Below are 25,464 nucleotides of genomic sequence, written 5' to 3'. Positions count from 1 at the left end.
CTTTTAATCACATTCATTCATTTTTTAGAGCTTTTCTTGACACATTTTTTTTTTCTTTAGCGATCGCAACAAATTCAGCAGCGAGCCCCCTCGCCAAACTATGCAAGTGTTCTTCATTCCCTAGTGAGAGGCAAATGTTTTAACATGCCCTCCAGAGAGAACAATTTGTTATTGGGACAATAATAAATGTGATGGTTTTCCACAGTCTGCTGCTAATTCCGCCATTAACATAATGCAATTTAATAGGTCACTCGGTTTCTTTTATTTCATAGATGAACAGCTTTCAGTCAGTAGAGACATCATTCGGGTTGCGTACATTATGGAGGAGAGCAGATTGCCAGACTGTTAACTACCTCCGCTCCCTTCATTTCAATTGCAAATAATCTGGATGGGAAATTTATGTGCAACACAATTATCATCAATATGAAACGGTCACTCGGTTTTGCCATGACACAATCTAAAGTAGTGGATTTGTCTTATCTGTAGATGAGATGGAACACATTGGATAGAAGAGAACAGCATAAATATCAACAGCAAGCAAGGACAGAGCGAGTAAAGGAGAATTTATCAAAAAGATAATGAAGATCAAAGACGCGGCCTTGGTTATTGTTGTTCTAGTTTCCAGGGAAGCGTGTAATGAACTGAAGGAATATGGTTATTTTGTATAACCTTACTGCGAGCCACATGCAGCCGCACAGTGTACGGAATCACACTGAGCTGCCATCCACACACCCCGGTGGGCCGGGAGAGTGATTGATGGTGGACTGCAGCCACTTTTGTGTTCATTTTGGGAGTTAGTTTAAAAAACAAAAAAAATGGTGTAAACACTCCTGACAGACAGCAGGGAGCAGGGATGCTTGATTAGTATTAAAACTCGAGCAAGGAACAAAACAGATGAGTATCTTGTGTAGAAATATGCTTGTTGTGCAGTCAGGTATAATTTGAGGCACACGTGGTTGAGAAGCACCGCACAGTGCTTCAGCTGCAGGTGTTCTTCGGCTCAATGGTTCTCATGGGCCTCGACCCCCATCTAATAAAATCCACCCAACACTGCCGTCATTACATCAAAGAATAAGGCCACCAGTTATGATGGAAGACACACACACAAACAGAATCACTTTATTTAGGCCATAGGCCCATACAACATAACATTTATTTGGAGCTTAGCAAAGCCCTGTGGTGCAATAGTTTAATCAATTTTCGATTACAGACAGCAAGATTAAAGACATATAAGGGATATAAGTAATACTAGTATGATTACATGGTGAGAATAAGATGTTTCCCCCTTATGGGAGGTTTGTAATATAGTAATTAATCTAACTTTTTTTAAAACCCATTTGGAGTATTTTATTTGCAGTTTTTGGAGATTAAGAAAATACACCCATTCTTACTAGCTCGATTAGATTACAACACCTGGTATGTTCTCATTTATGATCAAGTTAGCTGGATCAGAAGCTCTAGAACCACTTTCTGTATGAATTTGATAATATATGGGAAAGAGGCTGGAAGCTTAATGTTTTATGTTTGTGGTCCACTTGTAGTCTGAGTGCTGTCGACCAATCAGGCAGGTGTTTCCATGCAGGTAAACTGTCTGTTTGGAAAGCAAAAAAGAGGTTTGGCATGTGCAGAAAAGCTGATAACCCTTGGCTATTGTCTGATAATGATTTTGTTTTTACTAGCTTAACTGAAATTTATTTGCAAGTTTTACTGATCAGCAAATACAAATATGAATTTTTAGTTTGGTTTTTATTTAACCTTTATTTAACCCAAAAAATAAGACTCTTGAGATTAAAAATCTATTTTACAAGAGTGTTCTGGCCAAGAAAGACAGCAGTATAATCATGAGCTGCATAAATTAGTAGCTCATACACACACAGAGACACACACACACACACACACACACACCAAAATCAATACACCAGTTAAGTACAGGCAATAATAATAAAATAAAACACAGAAACAACCACAATTTCTCAAGTTCGGTGTCAATAAAGAATGAATACCTCAATAAGAGTAATTAATGGCAGAAATAATATAGAAATAACAATATTCAAGAAAAACATTTGTAAATGCATCCAGGTCTTTTAAAACTGCCTTAAATGCATTACATGAAAGCAGTTATTAGGTTTGAATTAATGGCCTTATAAGAATATAACAGTGTTTTGGGTCTACGGCATGACAAAGCAGACCGCCCAATCCAAGCATACAATGTACAGTGCTTCATAATACACAAACTGTATGTCTGTGTTTTTGTTGTTTCTCCTCCTACACTATCAGGAGTTGAACAACCAACCTTGTCACACGGGGACATCTTTTGCTCCTGAAGGTTCTTATCTATATCTGATGTTATGATGTCATCTTGATGCCTAGCAGCCACCAATTAATCTTTTTTGACTTCACAACAATAACATCTAATTTATACCCACAATACTTCCGTTTTGCATGACATATTATGACACTATCAGGTTGCCTGGTAACCACCTAGCAACAGGCTAAAATTACCAGTTTTTTTTGCCCTTGTGCACTTAACACACTTTATGCAGGGATCCTATCATTTTAATTTCACAAAATAGCATCTCCCATATGCACAAAATCTGATTTATACAAGATATATTATAACATCATCATGTTGCCTAGTTGCATGGAGGCATGTTGCCTAAGTCAACATGTCATCAAGCGTTGCATCATTTTAATTAGTCAGCCATCAGCAAAAAAACGTCTAATAATACTATAGCGTGGGCATCTGCCAGTGACCAATTATCCACCTTAACTTCATTTCAAAATAAGAGCTGTTGTAGAACCCATGTAACATTAAACCTTGGGCTGTGCCAAGAAGAACTAAATTACATGTCTGAGTCATTACAGCCCAGCACAGTAGATTCTAAATGTTTTTTAATCTCAACTTGCCTCTTATTTTTGCAGTTGTTGCTGTCAGCCAGTGTTGACACTTCACACAAGTCAGCACAAGCACAACATCACAAAGCCAGCAATCTAAAAACAAAACTGTACTTTTATCCTGTTATTGTGTCTAAGCATCACCGATGCTTGCTTCCCCAACCCCCCCCCCCTTAGGCATTTTGTCACTTTTGTATTGCTTTCCCCAGCTTTTCAGTAGGTTTTACGGTGCTTTGGATCCAAGGAGATGATACTGTTTGCCATTAAAATTAATGTTTTTGATGTTTTGGGCCATTATCCTTACTGTATTCATGAAAGAAAGTGCACCACATGTATTGTAAGTCAATATGTTTTCATTTTAAGAAATAGTCTGATCTCCTCTTGACCTCCTTGGTCCTCCTATCTGACCTCTGACCACACTCACAATTCATAATAATGCATAAAAAGAATAGTATTTACTGACGAGATGAGCAGGTTGGGTAGTATCAGTAATTATTAGTAGTCCAGTCCTTTTAATATTATAATAGTGCAGGATTCAAGGATTACTTCTTTCCTTCACATTCTTGTACAATATAATACAGTGGGCAACAAAATCTTTATTTCCCTTATTATACTATACATTCTTTCTGATCCGTATAAACAGCTGAGGTTGTGTTGGTCCAGTCCAATTACACACCGCTTGTTAAGGGAAAAACCCTGCAGACACTACCGAAAGGAGGTGTGAAACTTTATGATGCATTTAGCACTTATTACTCATTTTAACAGGCTGAATTGTGACAGTTTGGTTACTAGATGTGAGCGCAGCTGCTGCTGCTCCGCCTGGCCGTGATGGCTGAGGCTGTGGCTGAATATATGGTTATTGTTCCAAATTTGCACTTTGCGCTGCACTTCAATTTCTGCTGAGTCCTGTATATTTCTGTTTGAACCTGCACAGTCCTTCACTGGCAGACCTGTCGCCAGCAGACCACGGGAGCTCAGAAAAACACCAACGCTGACACAGAAAAGGATGCTTTATCCAAAGCACAGCTGTGACTTTATTCACAGAAAAATTGCTGTGTTTTTTTAATTAATTTATTTTATTCTCATTATTATTTTTTTAAATGAACGGATATATGACACACACATAAGCTGAACCAATGAGATTTTATAACTTCCCATTATTTCCACCTCTTGGATGCTTTCCATGGTTAAGTGAGAAATGGTGATACTTATCCCACATGCTTTATCCGTTTCGTGGATGCATATTATCAGAGAGTGAACTGGTATTTATCCTGAAAAAATAAAAAAGCTTTTTGGGGTATTCATTATTATTAAGCCACAAAAGTAAAAGAAACTGGTCTACTCAACCTCAACTGTAACCAGTCATTATCCAACTCGTCTTCAAACCTACCAGTGGGGAACAAAATCTGCAGCAGACCTGTCTGCAGATGGAAGCCTTACATTAATAGGCTTGCGGAACAAACATTTCTTTTTTACGAGGTCTTTAACTGTAGCTGGCTTTCCCACCATTTCACAACTTCACCCTGATGTTCAGTAATGATTAATGTGGTCTAACTGGAATATCGATGCGTCTGCAGCACTAATCTAATGGGAGCGGTGGTGCATCTGTGCCACGAGGCTGACCGTGCTTGTTTAAAACCAGAAGAAAAGTGCCTCTGCATCTCCTGACGTGTTTGCTTGTTAGGTACTTTGGGCCTCCCATTTTTTTCCTTCCTCCCCTAATTCGCAATACATTATTAATGTGAGAAAATGCATGCGAGTAACTTATTAGCCCCTGTATCGATCTGACAGGCACAGGTTCTGTGTCCACTTCATGGAGGTGAACAGTGAGACAAAGAGAGGCAGCGATCAATCAGGAGCCCAGGAAACTAATCAACTGTTTGAAAATGGGTCATCCAATTAGTTAGAAAGCTCTCTCTGGAGTCGTGTCATTCCTACATTCAGCTCAGGCTGATTCTTAACAGTAGCCCCAGGAAGACTTATGGTTGTGTATTTATCAATATGACACTTCACTTATGTTAAGAAACCTCCAATTTGCGTGGCCTTGTGAATTCTTTCCTGTGAGTCAGGAAACATCTAAAATTGAAGTAATTAATAATTACTGTGTTGTTGGGTCTGCGTTTCTTCGTTTTCATGCAAGTGTAAATGTGTGCAAACAACCAGAGGATTAAAAAAAGCACAACATTTGTTCGGTGGGACACGCTGTGAGTGATGGACAGTTATGGAAACGTCGACAGGAAGAGGCCAGGCAGAGCCGAAATGCACTCACACAAATAGCTTTTGACTGCTCACCCATCGACGAGTCGTACCAAATCTGCTTTGACACTGTGCGTCTACTTTTCAGGAAATACACAGCGGTGCATGATCAGAAGGACGATGCGTTGGACAAATCTAGGCTCACTGAAGATACGCGTGTAAAACCCATCAAAAAGCCTGTGAAGAGTTAAACAATTCACGCTGCTTAAAAGAAAATAATAATAATAATTTAAAAAATTCATTAACAAAGACCTCCCTCCGCTCATGATATAGAAGCACTTTACCTGCCTCCAAAGGCAAATCCCTTTTTATTCAGACTTACAAGCAATCAGTGCGTTGTTATTGCAGTCCATAGGTCATCTGGTTGTTTCTCCAATGGCTGCCTATAAAGGCCTCTTAAAAGCAAGCAGTGGCATTAAATATAGTGTTAGCAGCAGGATTGTAAATGCATGTTGACATTTCACTTTTCCTTGGAACGTGGTTGCCCGTAGCTACACCGACTGACCTATGTGGAAGTTTGTAACTTTAATAAGCTGATAATTCAAACGTATAAAAATGCCTGTAGCGCTGTGAACATTGTTTGCTTTCTGCAGCCTTTTGCTGTGTTTAGTTTTTTCTTTAATTTTATCTCGGAAAGCGAGGGAATTCAATATTTAATTGTAGCTTTCAATATAGAAAAAAAGCATTTATTCAGGCTGTTGTATGGATAAAACTATTATGAATACAACCTATTTGGAGAATTATGGACTAAAAAGTGTTTAAATAGCACCTTCCTACATTCTCATTTTGGTGATGCTTCTATATGTACACTGTTGTAGTAGTAAGTGAGGATCAACAGGCTAACACTATAAAATGTAATCTGATAACATATAAGGAAAATTACCTTCTAGCCACTGACTTAAAAGTAGAATAAATAAATACACTATTGAACTTGTACCTCCCATTGGTGGTTTGCTGCAACAAATCTCAGACAGGCCGACAATGATCCTTACAAAATTAAAATGAATATGTAACCAGTAGGAACACCCATCCATAAGCCTTCACAGAGAATGCTTTAATATCTGCCATGGTGCAGATGGCTTTCTTTGAATAGAACAAGGTGGGTTTTAATATTTGAAATATTTGAAGATTCAGCGAGAAACATAATTTTTTCGTCCTCACTGCGGATTAAATGGTGACAGCTCACTAGTTCTTTTCATGTGGGATTTAAGTTAAATCCACAGGTTTTTTTTTTCTAATATGGCTTCCTTTGAATGTACAAATTCAGACAAAAGGAAAGAAGAAGGGGGGGAAGCTATCTCCCAAACTGTCAGCGGCTAGCGGAGGGGGATAAAACAAAGAGATCGTGGAAATGCATGAAATTGGGACCGACAGCAGGAGAGATGAGTTTCCTGGTTACATTCAGTGTATTCACTCAACTACGACATATGTAATCACATCAGAAGGTGTAAAAACTATAATGAAATTTGTTTAAAGGCAATAAGGCTAATGTCTCTGGGCTACTTTAATCTCAAAGAACATGTTTGGTCAGTGAACTCATTTAGTATTGCCTCTGACTGTCAGGCCTGAACTGCAGCACTTCAGGTATGAGTGACTGGATGATTCAGAGCTTAACTGTTTGTGCCTATAAGTGTTTTTGTTTTCTTCTGGAGTCCCTCTGTGTCAGCGAGTGACCTTGAATTGCTTTTCTTTATCTATGTAAGAACATAAGCATGTGGCATTGAGCTCTGCCAAGCTTCATTTGTGCATCTGTGCTTGCAAAGAGGCAGACCTAGTCTGACCTGAGCGATACCTGAGGAGCACGGCATGTCATATTTTAACTCCCTTTGTCTTTGACAGATGGCTCAGCTCTAAAAGCTTCTGTCCGTGGTGCTGAAGGCTGGCCTGATGTATGAGTGTTAGGCCCTGTTTGATAAATCCACCATGTCACTCTGCCTCTGACAGCCATTCATCATGCTTGGCTTTCTCATGTGAAATGTTCTATGTGCTGGATAATTCAGTAAGACAAATAAAATGTGAAGTTTCGACTCGGCTCCGTGCCACTCCACATGACTTTTTGGTATACTGTACTTTATCTCAGTGTCGTAGGGACGTTGTGTTCCCGTCTGAGCACGAGCAGCAGCAGCTGTAGCTGCAACACAGTGACTATATTCAGACCAGCTGAAGGATGAACATGTTCTTAATGAGGCGACTAATGAGTTCTGCTCTTTGTTGCTGTTTTTTTTCTTCTTCTTTTTCTTCCCAGGGTCAGGACGACCACTCAGCCATTCAGCTGAAGTCCCTTGACTCATCCCCTGTGGTCTGATTCAAAAGACTTTTTTTCTTCTGTACCATTTTCTCATTATCAATACTCTGTTTTACATTCTTGCAGTTGAAATGTCATATAAAAGTCAAGGCACATTTCACTGTACACCATTACAAGATGATGACATGAGTATATTTATTAAAGGGGATTTACTATGCTTTTTGTTATTGTTTGTCATCTTTCTACTGTTGTACAATCATGGGTGTGCCTTTTAAACAAGACCAAAGTTTAGAACAAAGAGGTTAATGTATGTCCAGGTAATTAGATCCCGATTTGGGATTTTTAAAACTGAGAGAGTAAAGATTCCGATATTCTGATGCATATAAACAAAGGCAAATTAACTAAGACTTAAAACAACAGTAAGGTTAAAAAGCAAAAATGTAAATGTGAGAATGTCATTATGCATGACAAATAACAATAAAATATAAGCAAAATGGCTTCCGATATCAATACTGATATTTGGGGAAAAATCTGATATATCAGCCAATATTTAGTATCTTTCAGACAAACATAAAAATATTTCCCTAACATTTGTTATGTGTAGTTATGAGTCAGCACTAAGATATTATGATGATGAGTTTTAAATATAAACTTGTTTTATTGTCAAACATGTAGTAGATTAGTCCGACTCTGCTTGGATCAGCTGCTTGTTGAGTTTGTGGTGTTCAAAGCACATTCAAAAACAGTTGCCAAGGGTAAAGTTGTGGCATGACCTGTGGTGGACCACACTGTGCAACATCAATAGCTGTAACATGGTTGAAGGGTGTTTCTCCCAGACTTTATCTATTTCTGTTTAATGTTTGTTTATGGTCAAATTACAAATGTCGATACCAATAAATCGGAAATAGTTAATATGGGCCGATAACATCGTCCTGGCAATAAATCACAGCCAAAAGTTCAGCCATCAGACTGCTTTTATACTCGGACAATATTTTCTGCCTTTGCCTCTGTATGATCTCACTGACAGAGGATATTCTGAATATGGTTTATTAGGGGCAGCCAATAAGAGGAAAGTTGGCTTAAAGGGGGAGGAAGGGCTCTATAAGGGCTTGTTTCAGGCAGCAGAGGTTGCACCAAGGCCCAATGTATAAATTAGGGGTTATTTATACACAAATAATCGTTATTTAGGACCATAACTCGTGCAAAGTTATTCAAGTAGAGCCCAAAAAAAGAGATGAAAATGAAAATAACAGGTCCCTTTTGCTGTTGTTATAAATATGAGAATAAAATGAGAGAAAGTAGGCAATTGTTTGTAAAAGAAACAATGACATTTATTTTTTTTCTTAGCGCTTTTCTTAATTAGTCTGTTGTGCCCATTGATCACATATAATACAGGTAATATAAAAATGGCTTTTTAACTTGACACCCAAAGCAACAACAAAATGTTTTCTTAAAATATGTATGCTAAAAATACTGAGAAAGTATTTCCACTAAAAGTACTGGAGAATAGCTTGTGACTGCAATGATGACATGACTGTGTTTTGCTGTGGCTGATGAATTTCTTCAGTTTCCTCTCCGTTTACCTCACGTAGCTCTTGTTGTAGGCACTTACCAGGGCATTAACAAACCACCTCTTGAGGAGATAAAACATCACTCGTTTTAGTTTTAAACAACTCGATATATTTGTTTGAGTCCAGTGTTTTTGCCAGTCACCATTGCAATGAGAACTACAAAGCATAAACAGCCATTTGGCAAATATCCTCTCTAGATACCCATTTTGTCGCTGAATTTCATTAAGCTTAATGTGATGTTGTAATCAAAAGTAGTCTGCTCCTTGCCTTCATTTAAAACCCATTTAAATTGTTCACATACAGAGGATTTGTCATTACATCAACATAATAGAATATATAACAATATTTCCATGAAAAATCAAGAATCCGTTTTTAAATAGAAAAGGGGGGGTATATTTCATCAAAAGGCTTACACCATAGTCACTGTTATTTGTCTACTCTAATAAATCTCCCTTCCCATAATAGACAGGTGTTATTACTGTATCTCTAACTCGTCTATGGATGTTTGACAAAGCACAGACGGTATTGCTTGGGACCACACGGACAGTTCCACAACTCTGAACACATTTAACAGTCAATTACAAGAGAGCTGACCTTCAACACGTCCACTTTCTTTTCTCTGCCTGCATTTCTGTATGAATGGTACTGTAATCGAATTTTTTTTGCAGTAAATACCCCTTCCTGTTGATGTTAGCTTGGTTTGATGGTTACAAAGCCACCACTTCAACTAGGGTTGAAACTGGCATAGCATGTAGTCAATTTAAACCGTTCCATCCCCTTCCAGTAATAGTTCTCCCAGTGTATCTGAGCTGGGAACGGGCAATGGGTATGCCTTTGAAAACAGTATATCATCGTCCACCCCTGCCCAGTGGCCTTGTCCATTTGCTGTAGGTGTGTGGTGCTCTACAAAGCTGTGGTTCTTAAAAGGCATTGTCAGATACATTTATGACTGTGGCTTTCACTTCTACTCCACTTGGCAGTCCTTTACCCGTAACCCACAGCTTTGTAAAGAAAGATGAGTGCATACCGGGAGCTTCCACTGGTATCAGTGAAGCTTTAGAGTCCCATTTCCTTATATCCCCATAAAGGTGGTGGTTCCTCAGAGACACATAAATAAACAGGCAGGCCACTGAAATCACAGCCAGGAGCACACCAAAGACAGTGATTACTGCTGCATCCCATTTTTCTGTGTCCTTGGCTGCCAACTCTAATCCCTTAGTGGTGACAGTGACACATTTGGTGTCATGGTTGTAGTGGATGTTGCGGATATCCACACAGACTTTGTAGTGAGTGGCGGGGCTGAGATGGGTAAGGTTGTACACCTGGACATCTGAGGGAACCCTGGTGGTAAAAGCCATGGTGGGATGGTTGGCATCTGAAACAGTGTACCATTTAATGTTGGGAGCCAAAGTGCCAGGGCCAGCCTTCCATGAGACCAGAATGGAGTGTGTCTCCACTGATTTGACTTCAACATTCAGAGAACCATTGACAGGTTGGGGAAAATATCCGTTTACCTCTACAGAGACGGATTTAAGATCAGCACCGACCAAATTATGGGCAACACAGGTGTAAACACCGGCTTCATTTTCTGTTATATCGTAGATGTCAAAGGTTCCCTCTGGGTGCATGTAGAACTTGTCAGATACGGTGTTAGGCAGGACCCTTGCGCCAGATGGGGTGATCCAGTAGATGTCCGGCTCTGGTTCGGCAAAAGCCCGACAATGAAGTGACACTGAGCACCCGCTCTGTGCTTTAATGTGCCCTGGCATGCTTTCGGGTGATATCAGTGGCAGGCAAATCTCCATCATCTCCCTGAAGTGCACCTGCCGGACATGCTGGCCCTCATACTCCGGAGGCTCTACGCAGTATAGTGAGTCAGGCTCCATGAAACGGATGTTGGTCTTGTTCATGTTCATCCAGCGGACTACGCAGTCACAGCGGATTGGGTTACTGTGCATGCTTACCTCCCTCAGATTTGGAAGAGATTCGACAGTAATCCTGTGGAGGGCACTGAGAGCATTGCCGTTTAACATAAGGGTTTCCAGCCGTGGGAGTTTGTAGAAAGCATTAGGATGGATATAAGAGAGTTTAGGATTGTTGGTTGCTTCGATTTTGGTCAGCTCAGGGAGGTTATTGAGGGCAAAGCTGTCAATGGAAACTAGCTCTGGCATGCTGTTAATCCCTAGTTCTTTCAAATGAAGCATATCCACAAAGTCCCCTCTTTGTATTCTAGTAATGGGGTTTTTATTTAGATCCAAAAACTTAAGATTCTTGACATTTCTCAGGGCAGAGTGAGGAACCTCGGGAAAAATATTATCATAGAAAGAGATGCTCTCCAAGTTATCAAGACCAGCCAGTGAATCATCAGGAAGCTGGGACAGGTTCATTCTGGTAAGAACAAGACTGCGGAGGTTACTTAGAGGTTTGAAGTTCATGTTATCAATAGAAAGAACTGGATTTTCACCAATCATTAGGATCTCCAGATTTGGCAAAGGTTCAAACCACTCTCTTTTAATGACACTCAGCTTGTTAGAATTGAGATGGAGTCGCACAAGGTTGCTTAGACCCTGGAAAGCCAGCGGAGCGATAGAAGAGATGAGATTGTGATTCATGTAGAGCTCCTGAAGGTTCGCCACTTCTGACAGGCATTGCTCAGGAAGCTCTCGTATCCAGTTCTCTTCTAAGTGAAGGGAGAGCAGCTGAGTAAGATTCCCAAGGTGGACGTTGCTGATTGAGGATAAGTTGTTTTGCGATAAATCAATCTCAGTAATATTGGGCATGTAATCCAAAGGTCTGTCAATCCTCTCGACGTTGTTTGTTTGCAGTAACAGTACTTGCGTGCCCACTGGTAATTTTTCTGGCAGGCTAAAGAGTCCCAAATCATTGCAGTCAACTGTCTGCGCCTCCATGTAGACAGAAGTAGGGGAAAACCAGGGTCTAATCTCACACACACAAAGCTTTGGGCAATCAGGCCTCAGCTCAGTGGCTACAACAAAAGAGGCCATGGCCAAGCCAACAAAGAGATGATCCACAAATGACAAGTCCTTCATATTGGACCGATTTCCTCCAGTCAGAAATTGGTCCTTGTAGATTGATTGGTCTCAGCTATTAACTTCACAAATAATTACTCATTTGTTGCAGCCGCTGTGGCAACTGACTCATCAGCCCTGCCGCAACTGCCACAGGGCTCCCTAGTGTTTTATTGTCTTCCTATGTAGATGCCCTTGATTCACTCAATGCTGGTGTCAGGGTTTGAGGCCAAGGGTGCAATCAGGCGAGCCAAAAATAGGTGGGAGGCGGAAAAAAGAAAAAAGCCTGGACCAATATTACACCTCAAAAGACTTATATTAAGAACCTTTATAGGTATCCATAAAACGTCTTCTTTCTTTAAAGATAACCGTCCTCACTGATTGTCTTTACTAGCTTCCAGAATCCATAGCCCAGTCCATTCCTACCTGGGTAAAACAAACAAGACAGAGAGAAACATGTGAGTATTACTAGATAATGAGCATGTCATAAGAAAAGGATTTGGACATATTGACATTTGTTATAGGCACACTGATGCATGTTGACATTTATACACGTTCCCTTCAAGACGTAGAACAATGGATTTATATCTGCTTGACCTTCTAGACTTCACTCTGAGGATGTACCACATGTACCACTACTATATAGCACTAAATCTTGATGCTAGCAGTATGAGTCTATTATTGGTTAAAGAGAAGGCTTCATTAAGATTCTTAAATGGCAGACATCCTAGGGCTTAAGCATTACCCTTTAGGGCAAGCTACTCAAAGACACTAGAATATGTCAGTCACTATAGCAACAAGTAAATGGGCAGCCAGTAATACACAATGGAGTGAGACGGTTAGGCTGTAAATGCAAACTAAACAGCTGACCTAGATGCAGTTTGCACCTGTTTGTTAGGAGACGCAACAACCGACTGCCATGAAAATTAAAATGCATTAACGTGTTGACGTAATTAATCTTTTTAGCAATCAGCACATCTGTATGCTAATAGGATTTAGCATTTCTGGAAAAACAGGTCATGCAGTTTACCAATGGACACAGATTACTAAAAGGTGCCTGAAGTGAAGAAAATAAGTGATTATTATGGTATTGTCTTGAACATGGATATTTGAATAATGGATAAAATAGTCACAGATCGAAGATCATCAGCTAAATCTATGTTCTTTTTCATTTAAAAATTTGAGGATGATCACAGTCATTTAGGTCGGTGATGAGTGTCACGATTGTTTAGTAGTTTTATGTAATATCTGTGGTCTTACTGAACTGAAAAAAATGCATTTCATTGGCATTTCATTGTCATTCGGCCGCATCTATAAGTACATAAATGAACAGGGTTGTAATAAAGGAAATGGGTGCACTGAAAAGAAAAACAATAACATCATTACCAAACACGGCATGGCACAATAAGTGTTTTCATTTTGATGATCCTGTCTGAATAATAAATTGAAGGAAATATTATAAATTAAAATTAAAATTCAATTATCTGCCCAGTGCAGTTAGCTTTGTCTAAATTGTCTGCCTTTGTTCACCCTTTCATTACACTTCATACAAGACAGTTTAAGGTCATGTACTCTCATGGGCTCAACAGGAACTATAAAATGCAGTACAGTACTGTTAGCAGAAAGTGGTGCACACTTCTCTGACATTTCCATTTTATTCTGGGATTTTTTTAGGCTAGTAAATTATCCATTAATTTCTCTGAGACATTTAAATTAAAGGCAATGGATAAAATCCATTGCACTGATTTTAGACAGAGTCTGATTTGAGTGAAAGCTCAAGGCTATTGTGCATATTTTACTTCATTTGTAGGTCAACATATTTGCTCTCAGGGTCTTTTTTAACTGTTAAAAACGCATATGTTTGTGCCGCTGACTATTTCTAAAGAGTGATACGGTATTTACAGATGTTCCTAAAATGGAATTCTGGGAAATGTAGGCATATTTTGGTCGTTTCAAAGTAAAAGGCAAACAATTTCACCTGTAACAATATTTGGCCTTTGTAAGTTTGTTCAATATTCTTATGTAACAAAGACTATTGTATGATTATTTCCATTTTTTAAGCATTGTAGATATATAACTACCCATATGGAAAAGATATATATAAATCTTATAAAGTTTGTATCTGTCTTGTGTGAAACTTGTATGAAAAGCATACAAGAGTGAAAACAGATATAAGATTCCTTGAAAAATTATATAAATGAAACTTGTATGTTTTTGATACTTCGTAAAACAATATATGAAAGTAATGAGAAAGTGGCCACTTTCATGAGTAAATCATATAAGCCTTATATGATTCACTACATGAAACAAGCTAAAGCTGATGCAAGTCTTTTATAAGTTTTTTCTATTTCTTTTCCATATGGGTATAGCTTAGATGCTTCCTCCTTCATGTGACTCACACATCTTTTTTATCTACTGTCTCTCGTACCGTCGTATGATTAGTGTCTCCATCACATCCTGACGTGGCAGAAGCTCCACAGTTGAAGTGTATGTAATTTGTCATATGTGACTGCCTCTTACTGAACAGATGGGTTTGATGGTGCTTGTGATATTTTGGGGCCTATGAGATCAGGCGCCACATCATGAGAAAAGTCAGAAGAGACAGCGGATGAAATAGAAAGAATCAAGAGAACTGTGACGGTGGCTGGAAAGTGAAAACAAGGGAAGAGAAATGATTTCATTTCATCACCTTCACTGTTTCCACCTCGGTGGCCACGGGGGAGATGTGGTGGTGGTGGTGGTGGGTGAAATAAATAAATGAATAAGAACTTCTGAAGGAAGCAGAAATGCTAGAGTTTGCCCGCTGGTAGAGCCAAGCCCAGGGTTCATTCCTCAACCTGTGTGCCATCACTGGCTAGAGCGTGGTTTGGTTCGGGAAGGCAGACAGTAAGGTTGTGAAAGAGGGAGAAGGTGGGGATGGTGGTGTGTGTGTGTGGGGAAAGGGGGGGTATTATTTTTCAAAAGCACCTGGCACTTTAATAAGCTTCTACACCCAGAGAATTCTGATAAACAGGACTTAGCCTCTCTCCCTCAGCACCGGTTCTCCATCGTGGGCTATGCAGTTGATCCATATCCTGGAAGCACAGGACAGACTTTGTAATACAGCCTACCGCATTTAGTTCTCACCTCTGCTCGCCCTGGCTTTTTCTCCTTAGTAATCACAATTACCAGCAGCATAATGTGGTCAGGTTAACTGTTATGGCTTAGCTTTATTGTGAATTCGCTGCAGGTGGTTCCAAGACGGGCTGCTGTTATTTGTTTTACCAGCTAGTTACGTCAGAGGGAACACTCTCGGACTAATTAATGTTTCAATCAATATTTCCTGCTAAGGGAACTGGTGTGCTGTAAGACACAGCACTGCCCTATTTTCACAGCACACTGCTTCTCCATTAGATTCTGGCGAGGATGGATGTGAGGATGACATCGTGGACACTAAAGAGGTTTTGGAAATAGGGACAGATTGAGAGAGGGATTTCATTTGGTTTGGCGGACGCTAATGCTTGCTTTTCCATCAAAAATCAAGGACTGGATTAGGAAGGCTTTACAGGACAATGTGCATGATGATGAGGCCAGCAAGAAGAACATATTTCCCTGCTGATTAATGAGGATGAAATTCTATTAATGATAATCCAACATGTGGTTCATAAAAATGCAGATCTTAGATATGGTTGTGGCCAACAGTGTGTGTCTTGCAGAAAACGGACAAACGGAAGATGTTACAACAGTAAAGCTTTCAACAACAGAGCCTCAATTGAAATGCTCTTTGAGGAATATCCAAATAGCTCCCAGTGAATACAAGCAGTATTTTTGCTTGAAATGCCCATCCCTAATAGAGTTTCAATACGCTTATGGTTGGAATATTGTCCCATACTTGCATTATTTTAAGTGCACTATCCTAATCATCTACAGGCAGTTGATCACATAAATTGGTATCGTGCGACTGAATAATGCGGAGCCCAACGAACAGGCAGTCTATATTCTGAAGGCCTTGCACCATGACTACCACTTGTACAAACCTATTAGTAAAAATCCAGTCAAGTTACCGAACCACATCCCCACACACACACACACAGACACACACACAGCTACTATACAGAGCTAATTCCCACAGTCCACTGCTCAGTTGCTGGTAATTGAGGCAGAGCGTGAGTGGAGGGAGAAGGGAAAGAAGAGATCTGGAAGACAAAGTGACTTGCCAGAGGAGAAACGTCTTCGTTTCTGTTGTGGCATTGAGCTATTAACCTCTACTGACCCTTGTAATGCTGTCGTTGCAAGAAATATTAATCTTAGCTTGATCCAGTCAAATTCTAGTCAAAGACGAAAAAAGTAGAAAGAAACAAGAAAAAACATTACGTAACTGCTGGACATAGAGAAATGTGCTTAATATGGCTAGGGTAAATTGAATTCAAAGATGGATGCTGGTAATCTGTGTGTGGAAAAGCTTTACTAAATCCTGAGTACGGAGGTACAAAATCAACACCTTAGAACAGAACACAGAAAGCTTGTAATGGGATCTCCAGCAACCTAATGTCTACCTGCGCTAACGCATTAAGCCAAAGCTTTGACATTTGTTCAGGGGACCTTTTATAGGTCAGGCTAAGGTGTTCACTCATGAAGCACAAGTTCCAAGGTGTCAGAGGAGAAAGAGAGTGGTGGGCGAGCAGCTCCATTACAGTGGGAGGCTGGCAGTGTAGCCCATGGGCTTTCCACTTTCAGCAGTGTTAATCCTGGCTGGGAGTATCACAGCAAAACAAGCTGCTTGTATCTGCCTCGTTTCAAGACTGCCTTAGCTGGGTGAAATACGGGTTTGTTTACCACCACTGGGTTTCATTACCAACACTGCTCTCCATCTCCTACGTGAAAGCCTGAAGAGACACTGACACATTATAATCTTATAACAGTTAAATAAAAGATCTGATACCTATTAACAGGCTGAGCTTGTGTGGTTAAACATTATCGCCCAATTTGGGGTTTTACTTCAATCCGTCTGAGGTACGCAAGTCCAAAATTGAGTCTCTGTTTAGCTCTTTTGCGTTCAAGCACAAAAATCAAGAGAAACTAAATCCTCCGATATATTCACCAGGCAGAACTTTGACTGTCTGCTGTTTGATGCTGGGCTGATAACGTGCTGCAGGAAACAGCTGCCTGCTGCAGCTGAAATATACGCTATGACCTGAAAGATGCTATACAGCTCTGCTGCGCTAAAGACAGCTGCAGAGTCAGGTGGTTTGTTATTTGTGGGTTTGTCACTACACGAGATCGTCTTGAAATTTAACACAGCCATTCCGTCTTAGTAGCCAAAGGTTTCAATATATCTGCAAATTAATGAATGCAGTACTTTTAGAAACTGTGTACCACATAAATTTGTATGCCATCATTTTAATACCAATAATATTACTACTACTATAATACTACTATACTATAATAGCTATACTTAATTAATTACTATAGTTAATAATAATATGAACAGACTGGTAAGCCAAACTGTGAGGTTACACAAAAACAAATTTGATTAACGTTGTGTAATTTAGTAAGAATTAAGTAAAAGAAAAAATTAGACTTATATAGGATTTTTAAGAGTGATCCATATACTGATAGCTGGTGATTTTAAAAATCCAATGTATCGGGTGATATTTTTCTTTCAGACACTTGAAACATAAACAGATTTCCCTAACATTTATTATGTGTACTGAATCCTTACAAATACCAGCAATATCTGCAAATAATGTATCCGTGTATCCATCACAGGGAACTATTATCAGTCAATACATCAGACCCGCTGATATATTGGTCAGCCTCTAATAAAAACGTAACATAATGACATAATAAGTACAGAATATGATAAAAACAAGCAAGACACACAAACAGTGATTTAAAAAAGAATTTTAAAAAAGACTTCACACAAACATACATACAGCTCTACAAAAATGTGTTTTTAGAATCTTTTCAAAGGACGTCAGTGAATCAGCCTTATCTCCTCAGGCAGGTTGCTCCCAAACATGCTTCATGCTTCAGGTATGTCATGATTTATTTTGATATATATATATATATATATATATATATATATATACACATATATTTTATCACTGGTTTCCACATCACCTCAGTATAAATGTTTTTTGCAATGTGCACTTTTTCACCTCCGCGTCTCATTTGCACATGTTTGACAAGAACACAAATTCTGTGTAGGCGCCTAAGATGCTTTTATTTAGCAGAGTTATTGCATCATCACTTAGAGTAAGGAGCTTCTGTAGTTATTGACATATTCCAGTAAAGATGCTGTTCGGAAATGACAGCGTGATTGCGTCACCTTTATGAACCGCTATGGCTTTAGACCTTGTTAGCCGCACATTTCACTCTTAATTAGAATGACCTTTGACACAACTGAAAGCCTTCGAATCTCTCCTCATTAGAATGCTGCACATTTACGCTGACATGTTGCTGCCCTGTTTGGTTTTTTTTTTGCTTTTTGTTTTTTAAATATGAATCTGATTCTGTAATTTAGAGATTATTTTATATGATTTATAGTGTTTAGAGGTTTTCTGTAATCTGCAAATGGTACCGGGCGAATTAGGACAAGGCTTCGGTTAAGAGGTTCACGCGCTGTCAAGGTGAAAAGCTTTTTCATTCACATCTTGGCAACACCTCACTTACTTTCCCACCAGACCATCTACATTATCCTAACACTGTGGCTGCACAGGATAGTAATGGCACAAATACAGTTTGATTAGAGACCAGTGAGATATGACCACTTGAAATTAATGAGTATGCACAGGAGGGCCAGAAAGCGGTGGTCCTAGTGGCTCTGCGGCGCTAATTCAGGAAACCCTGACTCAAGTCGTTGGGCGGCCAAACGGCCGGGCAGAACTGTTTGTTTTATTCTGTTTATTGAAATGAGTTATTATAAATCCTCCCGCTCGCTTCACAGGGCTTGGATGGGATTTAGCGAAGCGGGGAAAGAGAGGTGATTGCTTTGTCACAGGTTGGGTGCTCATCAGTGCCCTGTGTGGAGACAAGTTGACCTAAGAAAGAAAATGCAATCATTTGTTATACAAAACACAAGTTCTGCATGCAACGGCAGGAATGGCCGAAAACAAGGAGAAAAATTTGCGAGATCAAGACGTAAGTTTTTTTCTTTTTGTGGGAAGCATATTGGCCCTCGGGGAGATGATTATGAGGCCTGCATGGTTTAAGCGGTAACAAGGCAGTATTGCATCTGCTGAGAGGTAGACATTAAACTTACTGTGGTAAAACTGGGTGGAAGACATAAAGGTCAGACGTAAGTGGAAAGTAGGGCGCAGTCGAATTGCCTCCTCTTTCAGGAGAATAGCCTGTGTATTGTAGAAACGGTTCACTGGGAATTTTGATCCACTGGTAATAAGCCTTGCAAGGCTTTCTTCACCCATCACCCTCTCCCTAGCTCGGGCTCTTTTCTTTCTCTATTCACTCTGTCATTCCCTTTTTCTCATGATAATACAAGCCAAATATCTCTTTTTATAAACCTGCTCTTCTCACATTTTTCTCTGCTCGTCCTTATTGAGAAATTTTTCTCCTTATGTTGTCTGTTTGCATCATCATCTGCCCAGCCATTGGACTGTGGAGAATGACAGCATGTCATCGTGTCTCACTATATATTTCTATGCCTATCCTGCATAGTGTCTGCTTTTGGCCTAATTGCCTTCCCAAGACTCTTCACCCCTGCCATGCTATGTCTTGTGCATACATGTTTTACCATATGGCTCCTATTTTCTAATTACCAACTGCAATGTGAGGGGTAACACTTGATTGAACTTTTGTAAAATGTTGTACATTTTGTAAATTTGGTTTGTAAAATATCTATGAAAATTTAGTGGATGCTTTCATGGAAAGCTGCGACTGATCTTTTTAAAACAGTTCTGAGATGATCACAAATGCTATGCAGTGTTCCTACAAACCGTATTTAGATGATTGTTATGAAAAATTAAAGTGCTTGTTTTAAGTAATCAAGTGTTACTTGTGTTTCAAATAACAGAGACACAGTTCGTGTCCTGCTGTGTCCACTGTTGTTCTTACTAGCCATCAGCTAAATCCAATCAAATGACTGGATTAGGTTTACGAAATGATCATGATTTGAGTTAAAATATGACAAGATGGATGTGAGAGCACTCTCAAAGTGCATTTTGGAGCCACCAATAAAAGACCTTGTACACATTTCTGGTATGCCAGCAACTGAATGGCAGCATTTGACTCCAGGAGAATGAGATACTACTACCGAATTCCTAAATATCTTTTATCACAGAACTTAATGGCATAAATAATAAGTTAGAAAATTACCGATGATGATTAAATAGCTTGACTTTGTGTAAGATGACTACTAAAGTTTCATTAACTGTAATTTTATTATTTACTGAGGGCAGTATTTCTCAAGTGTCACCCACACGAGTAATAAATATATTAGCGATGTGTTAAGACTAAGGTTGTTGTTTTATGTACTTAATACATGCAGCCACTTTGCATTATTGGAAAGCTATAGTTTATCTGCTGCTGCTCTACTGTATAAACACAACTTTTCAAGATGTGTTTCTTTTCAGAGATGCAGCACTTGGACCTGTGGTGAACATGCAGCACGGTCATGTTGCAATCACAACGAGTCTGATATACATTCTAGTTAAGCCTCATATTGGGTGGAGGCCTTCAGAAGGCTTAACTGTCCCTCCTTCTGCCCTTCGCCTCATTGATTTACTATTATACTTTCTCCAAGGCAAGAGAGAGTCCATTAAAGAGAACCTTCTATGTGTGTATGCATAATGAAGCTTCCTGTACTTATATGTATGTGTACGTGTGTGCATCCATGGGGGAGCAGATGGAAACCTTTCCCCTTACATCTGCACTTGAATAGCCATGAATCAGTGGCAAGTCGACTCTTAATGTAGAATCAATGTTCCAAATTAACCACAGGACCCCCTATCTCTGGTTTTTCAGCTCTTTTCTGGACAAGACATGCCCTTGGGCTAAGTGAGGGAGAACACACACACACAAACGCACACACACAAGGTGGACTACTGAACACTATATAACGCACCCACCTGCCTCGCGCATGCACACAGCGGACAGGAACACATGCAAATACATGAGAAAAAGAGATCTGTGCATTTGCCGACACGTAACGTAGCAGACTGTGGCCTCGCAGAAAAAAAAGAGAACCCAAACACGCAGGGGCTCATTCGCATAATGCATGCAGAACGTGCCACACGGTGAAAAAGCACAGCTAGGTCCCCTTGTCTAATTCGCATAGTGCTGCATCTATTAAAATTAAGCCAAGGTATCCAGCTTAAGGCTGCCGCTGATAAGGTCAAAGGCGTAGCGAACATTCCAACACTCATTTCTCCCCAAACATAATCGCACTCACTCTTGACAAAAATCTGCATAATGTTCCATGTATAGCTGCTAGCTAGAATGAAAGAGGAAGGTGTGGGGTGGGGTGGAGGGGGAAGGCAGGGGAAATGGAGCCAGCGGCATATCCCTCAAAGTCAGAGCCAAATTGAATCTGCAGGTGCAAATGTGGCATGCGAGCTCCCTCTAAGATGCGCACCTATCTATATTTATATGAATAATATATGGCTGGTCAAGGGGCCACAAGCCTGCAGAGAATAGGTTCCCACAGAAGATGGAATCAATCATTATATGCCACTGAAATGCATTTATCGCTGGCTTGGGCCTCTTTATTATGATTTCATGGGGTTTGATATGGGCTTTCTCTTTTCTGTTTTCATTCTCAGCTACTCTTTCTTAGCCCAAAAAGACCAAAGACGGGGTTCTTCCAAAATGCTCTGTGTCTGCGGGCAGATATTCTCTGTATACATGCTCATTTTGGCACATACGTTCACGTGGCCAACTGAGCATGTGTGCTTGTGTTTCTGTGCATCGATCACGGCAGCTCAACAACAGTTCAGCTGGGTTTGTTCTCGGGATGCAGCATCACTACCATTTCCGTCAGCACACTAAGGGCCTATACGTATCAGTCAGAATGCAGAGCAGATGGACCGCACAGCAGTGGCCCTTCAGATGTCCTCCTTCGTCTCTGCTCGCGTTTTAAACTGCAATATGGGCATATGTCGCTAACGTGTACCGCTCTGATGTGAGTCTGCCGAAGAGCAGCTTAATTAGCGGTTAGCAGCTTTGATTTTTATTGTGAGCATCAGTCCTAGATTCTCACAGGCCTGGCATTTTGCTGTTAACACACGGTCTGGTTTTGAGTGCACCTTTTTTTTTGGTAAAGCCGTGCTCTGGCACTACTAAATCCTTAAATCCACTCCCACCAGAAATGTGCCCAAGCTAAGTACCAAAAAGTCCAAATCCAAGAAGTAAATGTCAGTGGATACAAAGGAAGTGTCACATCCTGTTTTGACCTTTGATACGGACTGAAAATGGTAAAATGTCACGGATGTTTCCATCGTGGCATGTTTTGATCCACAGCTTTTTTTTCTTTGTTTCTTTCAAGTCCACCCACTAGCTCCGAAACAAACATGCACACCATTCTCTTCCCCACTGTTCCTTTTTGCCTTCTGCCTCTGCTTATTCCATTTTAACGGGTGCCTGTGTTTGTTTGGGAATGGAGATGCTACCAGAGAGCCTATGCTTGGCTGCACGGGCTGATCCCCCGCAGCTGTCTTGTGAATATGTTTACATGGATTTCACTGAGGAGCACCCTGATGGATACTTCTGCATCTTGTTATCGCCATCAAAGAAAAAACAAAAAAAAGGATGAACTTGATTGTGATGGCACTTACACTTGGAGCTTTCTGAACTCCATTTCAAACCAATAGTAGCATTTGGCACCCACACATAATTCTCACCTCGCTGCAACCTGCTGCCCTCTGACTATAGAGAAAAATTAATATGGAACACCCACACCGTGCTGCCGATCATGCTCTCAAAGCCTCCACAAGGCCACTGCAGGCACAATACCTTTCCCACCCCACCTCTGCTTCTCACGCAGATCAATAGGCAATTCACAAAGCCACACAATTTAAGCGTATGACTTGTTGGTGGACATGTAATATTGATTTGTTTTGAACAAGTGTGCCTAAATTAATGAAGAAAACCAATACGGGTTTGTTTTACTGCTTTTGTTACTACTTGGGGGAGAAACTGCAAAGTGGCTGCCATGTTAGGAGTCTATACTTGATTTTGAGCTTCACAAAGTTTGCGGCTCTATCTTGCATCACATTAAATCTCAGCTGCCACTGCTCGCTCATTTGATAAATATGTTGCGGGGATTGCTTGTCAAACACTGGTGGTCGAATGCTATAATACAGGCTTTGCGGGTAGCCAGCCACATAATTCACATGTGAAGGGCTAAGGTTTTCTCAGTGTGGCATGGTGTCGGATGTGACGGCACGATGGCTCTCGTGTGGCATTTCATTGTGTGGTTCACATGGAGCAGCTGTTTTGGGTGAGTCATTCGCACTGTGGAGGCCAAAATCTATTGTATCCATCACTTGGAACAAGCAAGCGGACACACAAACACACACATGTGTGTGCGCACACAGAACACATTTGAACAGAAGATTACAGCAATCAGAATTGGATAGCCTGCTTTGGTGAAAATCCACATTTGTCATTATCGGCCATTATCTGTTTATCCAAATTATTCAGGAATAATAGATCTGCTGAGTGGAATACATTTTGGACAGAGAGGAGAGGCTGTGAGGGACAGAATTTTGAGGGGGGGGGTTAGAGAAAGACGCCCCAATGCAGTTAAGGGATTACTGAATGCCACCCTCTCTTTCTCCAGCCGGATCCCTGGATGTGTGGGTGTACAGGCACAAGCAGGTGAAGGGATGATGATGGTGAATGCGCAAGAAGGTGCTTTCCGGTAGATGCGTTAATCACAAAGTAAAAGCCCTGGATCCGGTGTATGGCACAGCCGCGGAGGAAGCAATCAGCCTTTTAGGAGCATGGGGTTTGAAAAATAAAGCCAGTGGACGTGTACTCTCGTGGCATGTGTGGGTATCGACTTCTGTGTTTGCAACAGGAAGGTTTAACAGAGAGGGGGAGAGTGAGGGGAGGAGGAGGGGGAGGACATTCTGTGGGTTTCTTAGAGACGTGTCTGGTGTGTGCTCACTAAGCAGCACCCGAGGACATGAAGCTGCCAGCCAATCACTCCATCCACCAACACACAAACATAGAAGCGTACCCGCAGGCACACACACACACACACAACCAAGGGGGCTTGTCTTTTTCTTGTCTTTAACTGATTTTCCTTCTTAATCCAAACACAGCCAAAATCCGGTCCGGTTAAAAGGCGCATCCTGCATAGTTGCGCAAAAGCGCGTCCCTACATCCAAACAGGGAGGTTCGAGGCCAGTCACAAGATTCGTTATCCAGTAGTATTTGTCCCTAATTTCTGCAATCGGCACATGAGTGACTGACATTTAGGAAGCAACCTGATGTGTATTTTTTCCTCTGTGTGTGCGACAAAAAACACAGGAATCGCTCAATTTCGTTCGTTTTTTTTTTTTTTCGTGAACTTGTGAGCCGTTGCGCAGACGCAATCGCGCGACACGGACGAAAACGACAAATATAAATTAGAGCAGCAAACAGAGTAAACTTACCGGGTTTCATCACCCTCGGATACAAAGCAGTTTTGTGTCTGTATTCCCATCAAGTGCGCCCCTCCGATGACGGGAGAGAGCCCCAGCGCGCAACATAAAGCCAGTCAACAATGTGTGGTCTTCTTGTTCTCACGCAGCTGATGAGGAATCAGTTGTGGTCTCTATTCCTCGGGAAAACGCACGGGTTTCTGCATGAGGCGAAACGGCAAAGTCCAAAAGCAGTGTGGCGAAGGAACGGAGAAAGATTCGTGTGATCCTCGTGCCCTTCCCTTCCTTCCCTTCCCTTCGTCTTAACAGCGGCTGTTACGAACGCATCTCTCCTTTTCGATCAAGTGTCAGGCGGACCACATAGATGCGCCGCCGTCTCCTCGGCAGTCATTAATATTAGAACAAACCCCCGACTCTCCAGAGAGGAGCCAATAGCGTCAGAGAAGCAGGCGAGGTGCGCGCAGCATCCCTGCTCTGGTTGGCCGAGAGCAGCCGTCAGTCATCTCCCAGAAGCCTGTTCTCGTCTCTGTCTTTTTCTGTTAGAGGTGAAGCACGCTGCAAAAAATATCCAAATTAACGAGTCACGCAGGCCAGCGATGAGAGCTGAAGTGCTGTCTAAAAGAGCAAAGGCACATTATTTCAAAATAAGGCCACCTAACGGCATCCGTTTAAGATAGTTTGTAGTCCTTGTAAAGATTCCTCAAAACAGAGGAAAATCTCATGATTGTGCTGTGACTGATCAAGTACATGAGGTCCCCTACACTCATAACTATCCCCCAATGACAACTCAAATTTAATGGCATTAATTTTTGAAGTTATAGCTACTTTATTTTTGTGTCTGGTAGTAAACACCACTTAAGGTCTGGGCAAGGTGCTGCTCTGGG

At 40.8% G+C, this 25,464-nt stretch overlaps 1 protein-coding gene across 1 annotated transcript; it reads right to left on the bottom strand.

Moving 5' to 3' along the window:
* Positions 1-8,702: 8,702 nt before the first annotated feature.
* Positions 8,703-24,990, bottom strand: lrrn3b (leucine rich repeat neuronal 3b). Its single transcript, XM_084909954.1, has 2 exons — positions 24,593-24,990; positions 8,703-12,422 (listed from the first exon to the last, which is right to left on the bottom strand). Exon 2 carries the CDS (start codon positions 12,015-12,017, stop codon positions 9,888-9,890), a length of 2,130 nt encoding a protein of 709 aa, XP_084766080.1. The 5' UTR covers positions 12,018-12,422; positions 24,593-24,990; the 3' UTR covers positions 8,703-9,887.
* Positions 24,991-25,464: the final 474 nt, after the last annotated feature.

This window comes from Perissodus microlepis, chromosome 17, assembly GCF_051167445.1.
Source record: "Perissodus microlepis isolate ML-2025 ecotype Zambia chromosome 17, ASM5116744v1, whole genome shotgun sequence".
In the NCBI taxonomy this organism is placed as follows: Eukaryota; Metazoa; Chordata; class Actinopteri; order Cichliformes; family Cichlidae; genus Perissodus; species Perissodus microlepis.
The sequence above is the reverse complement of the archived record's forward strand: the minus strand, read 5'-3'. Positions and strand labels throughout refer to the sequence as shown.

Coding starts and splice junctions, on each gene's coding strand:
- lrrn3b (XM_084909954.1), bottom strand. CDS start 12,017: ATGAAGGACTTGTCATTTGTGGATCATCTCTTTGTTGGCTTGGCCATG.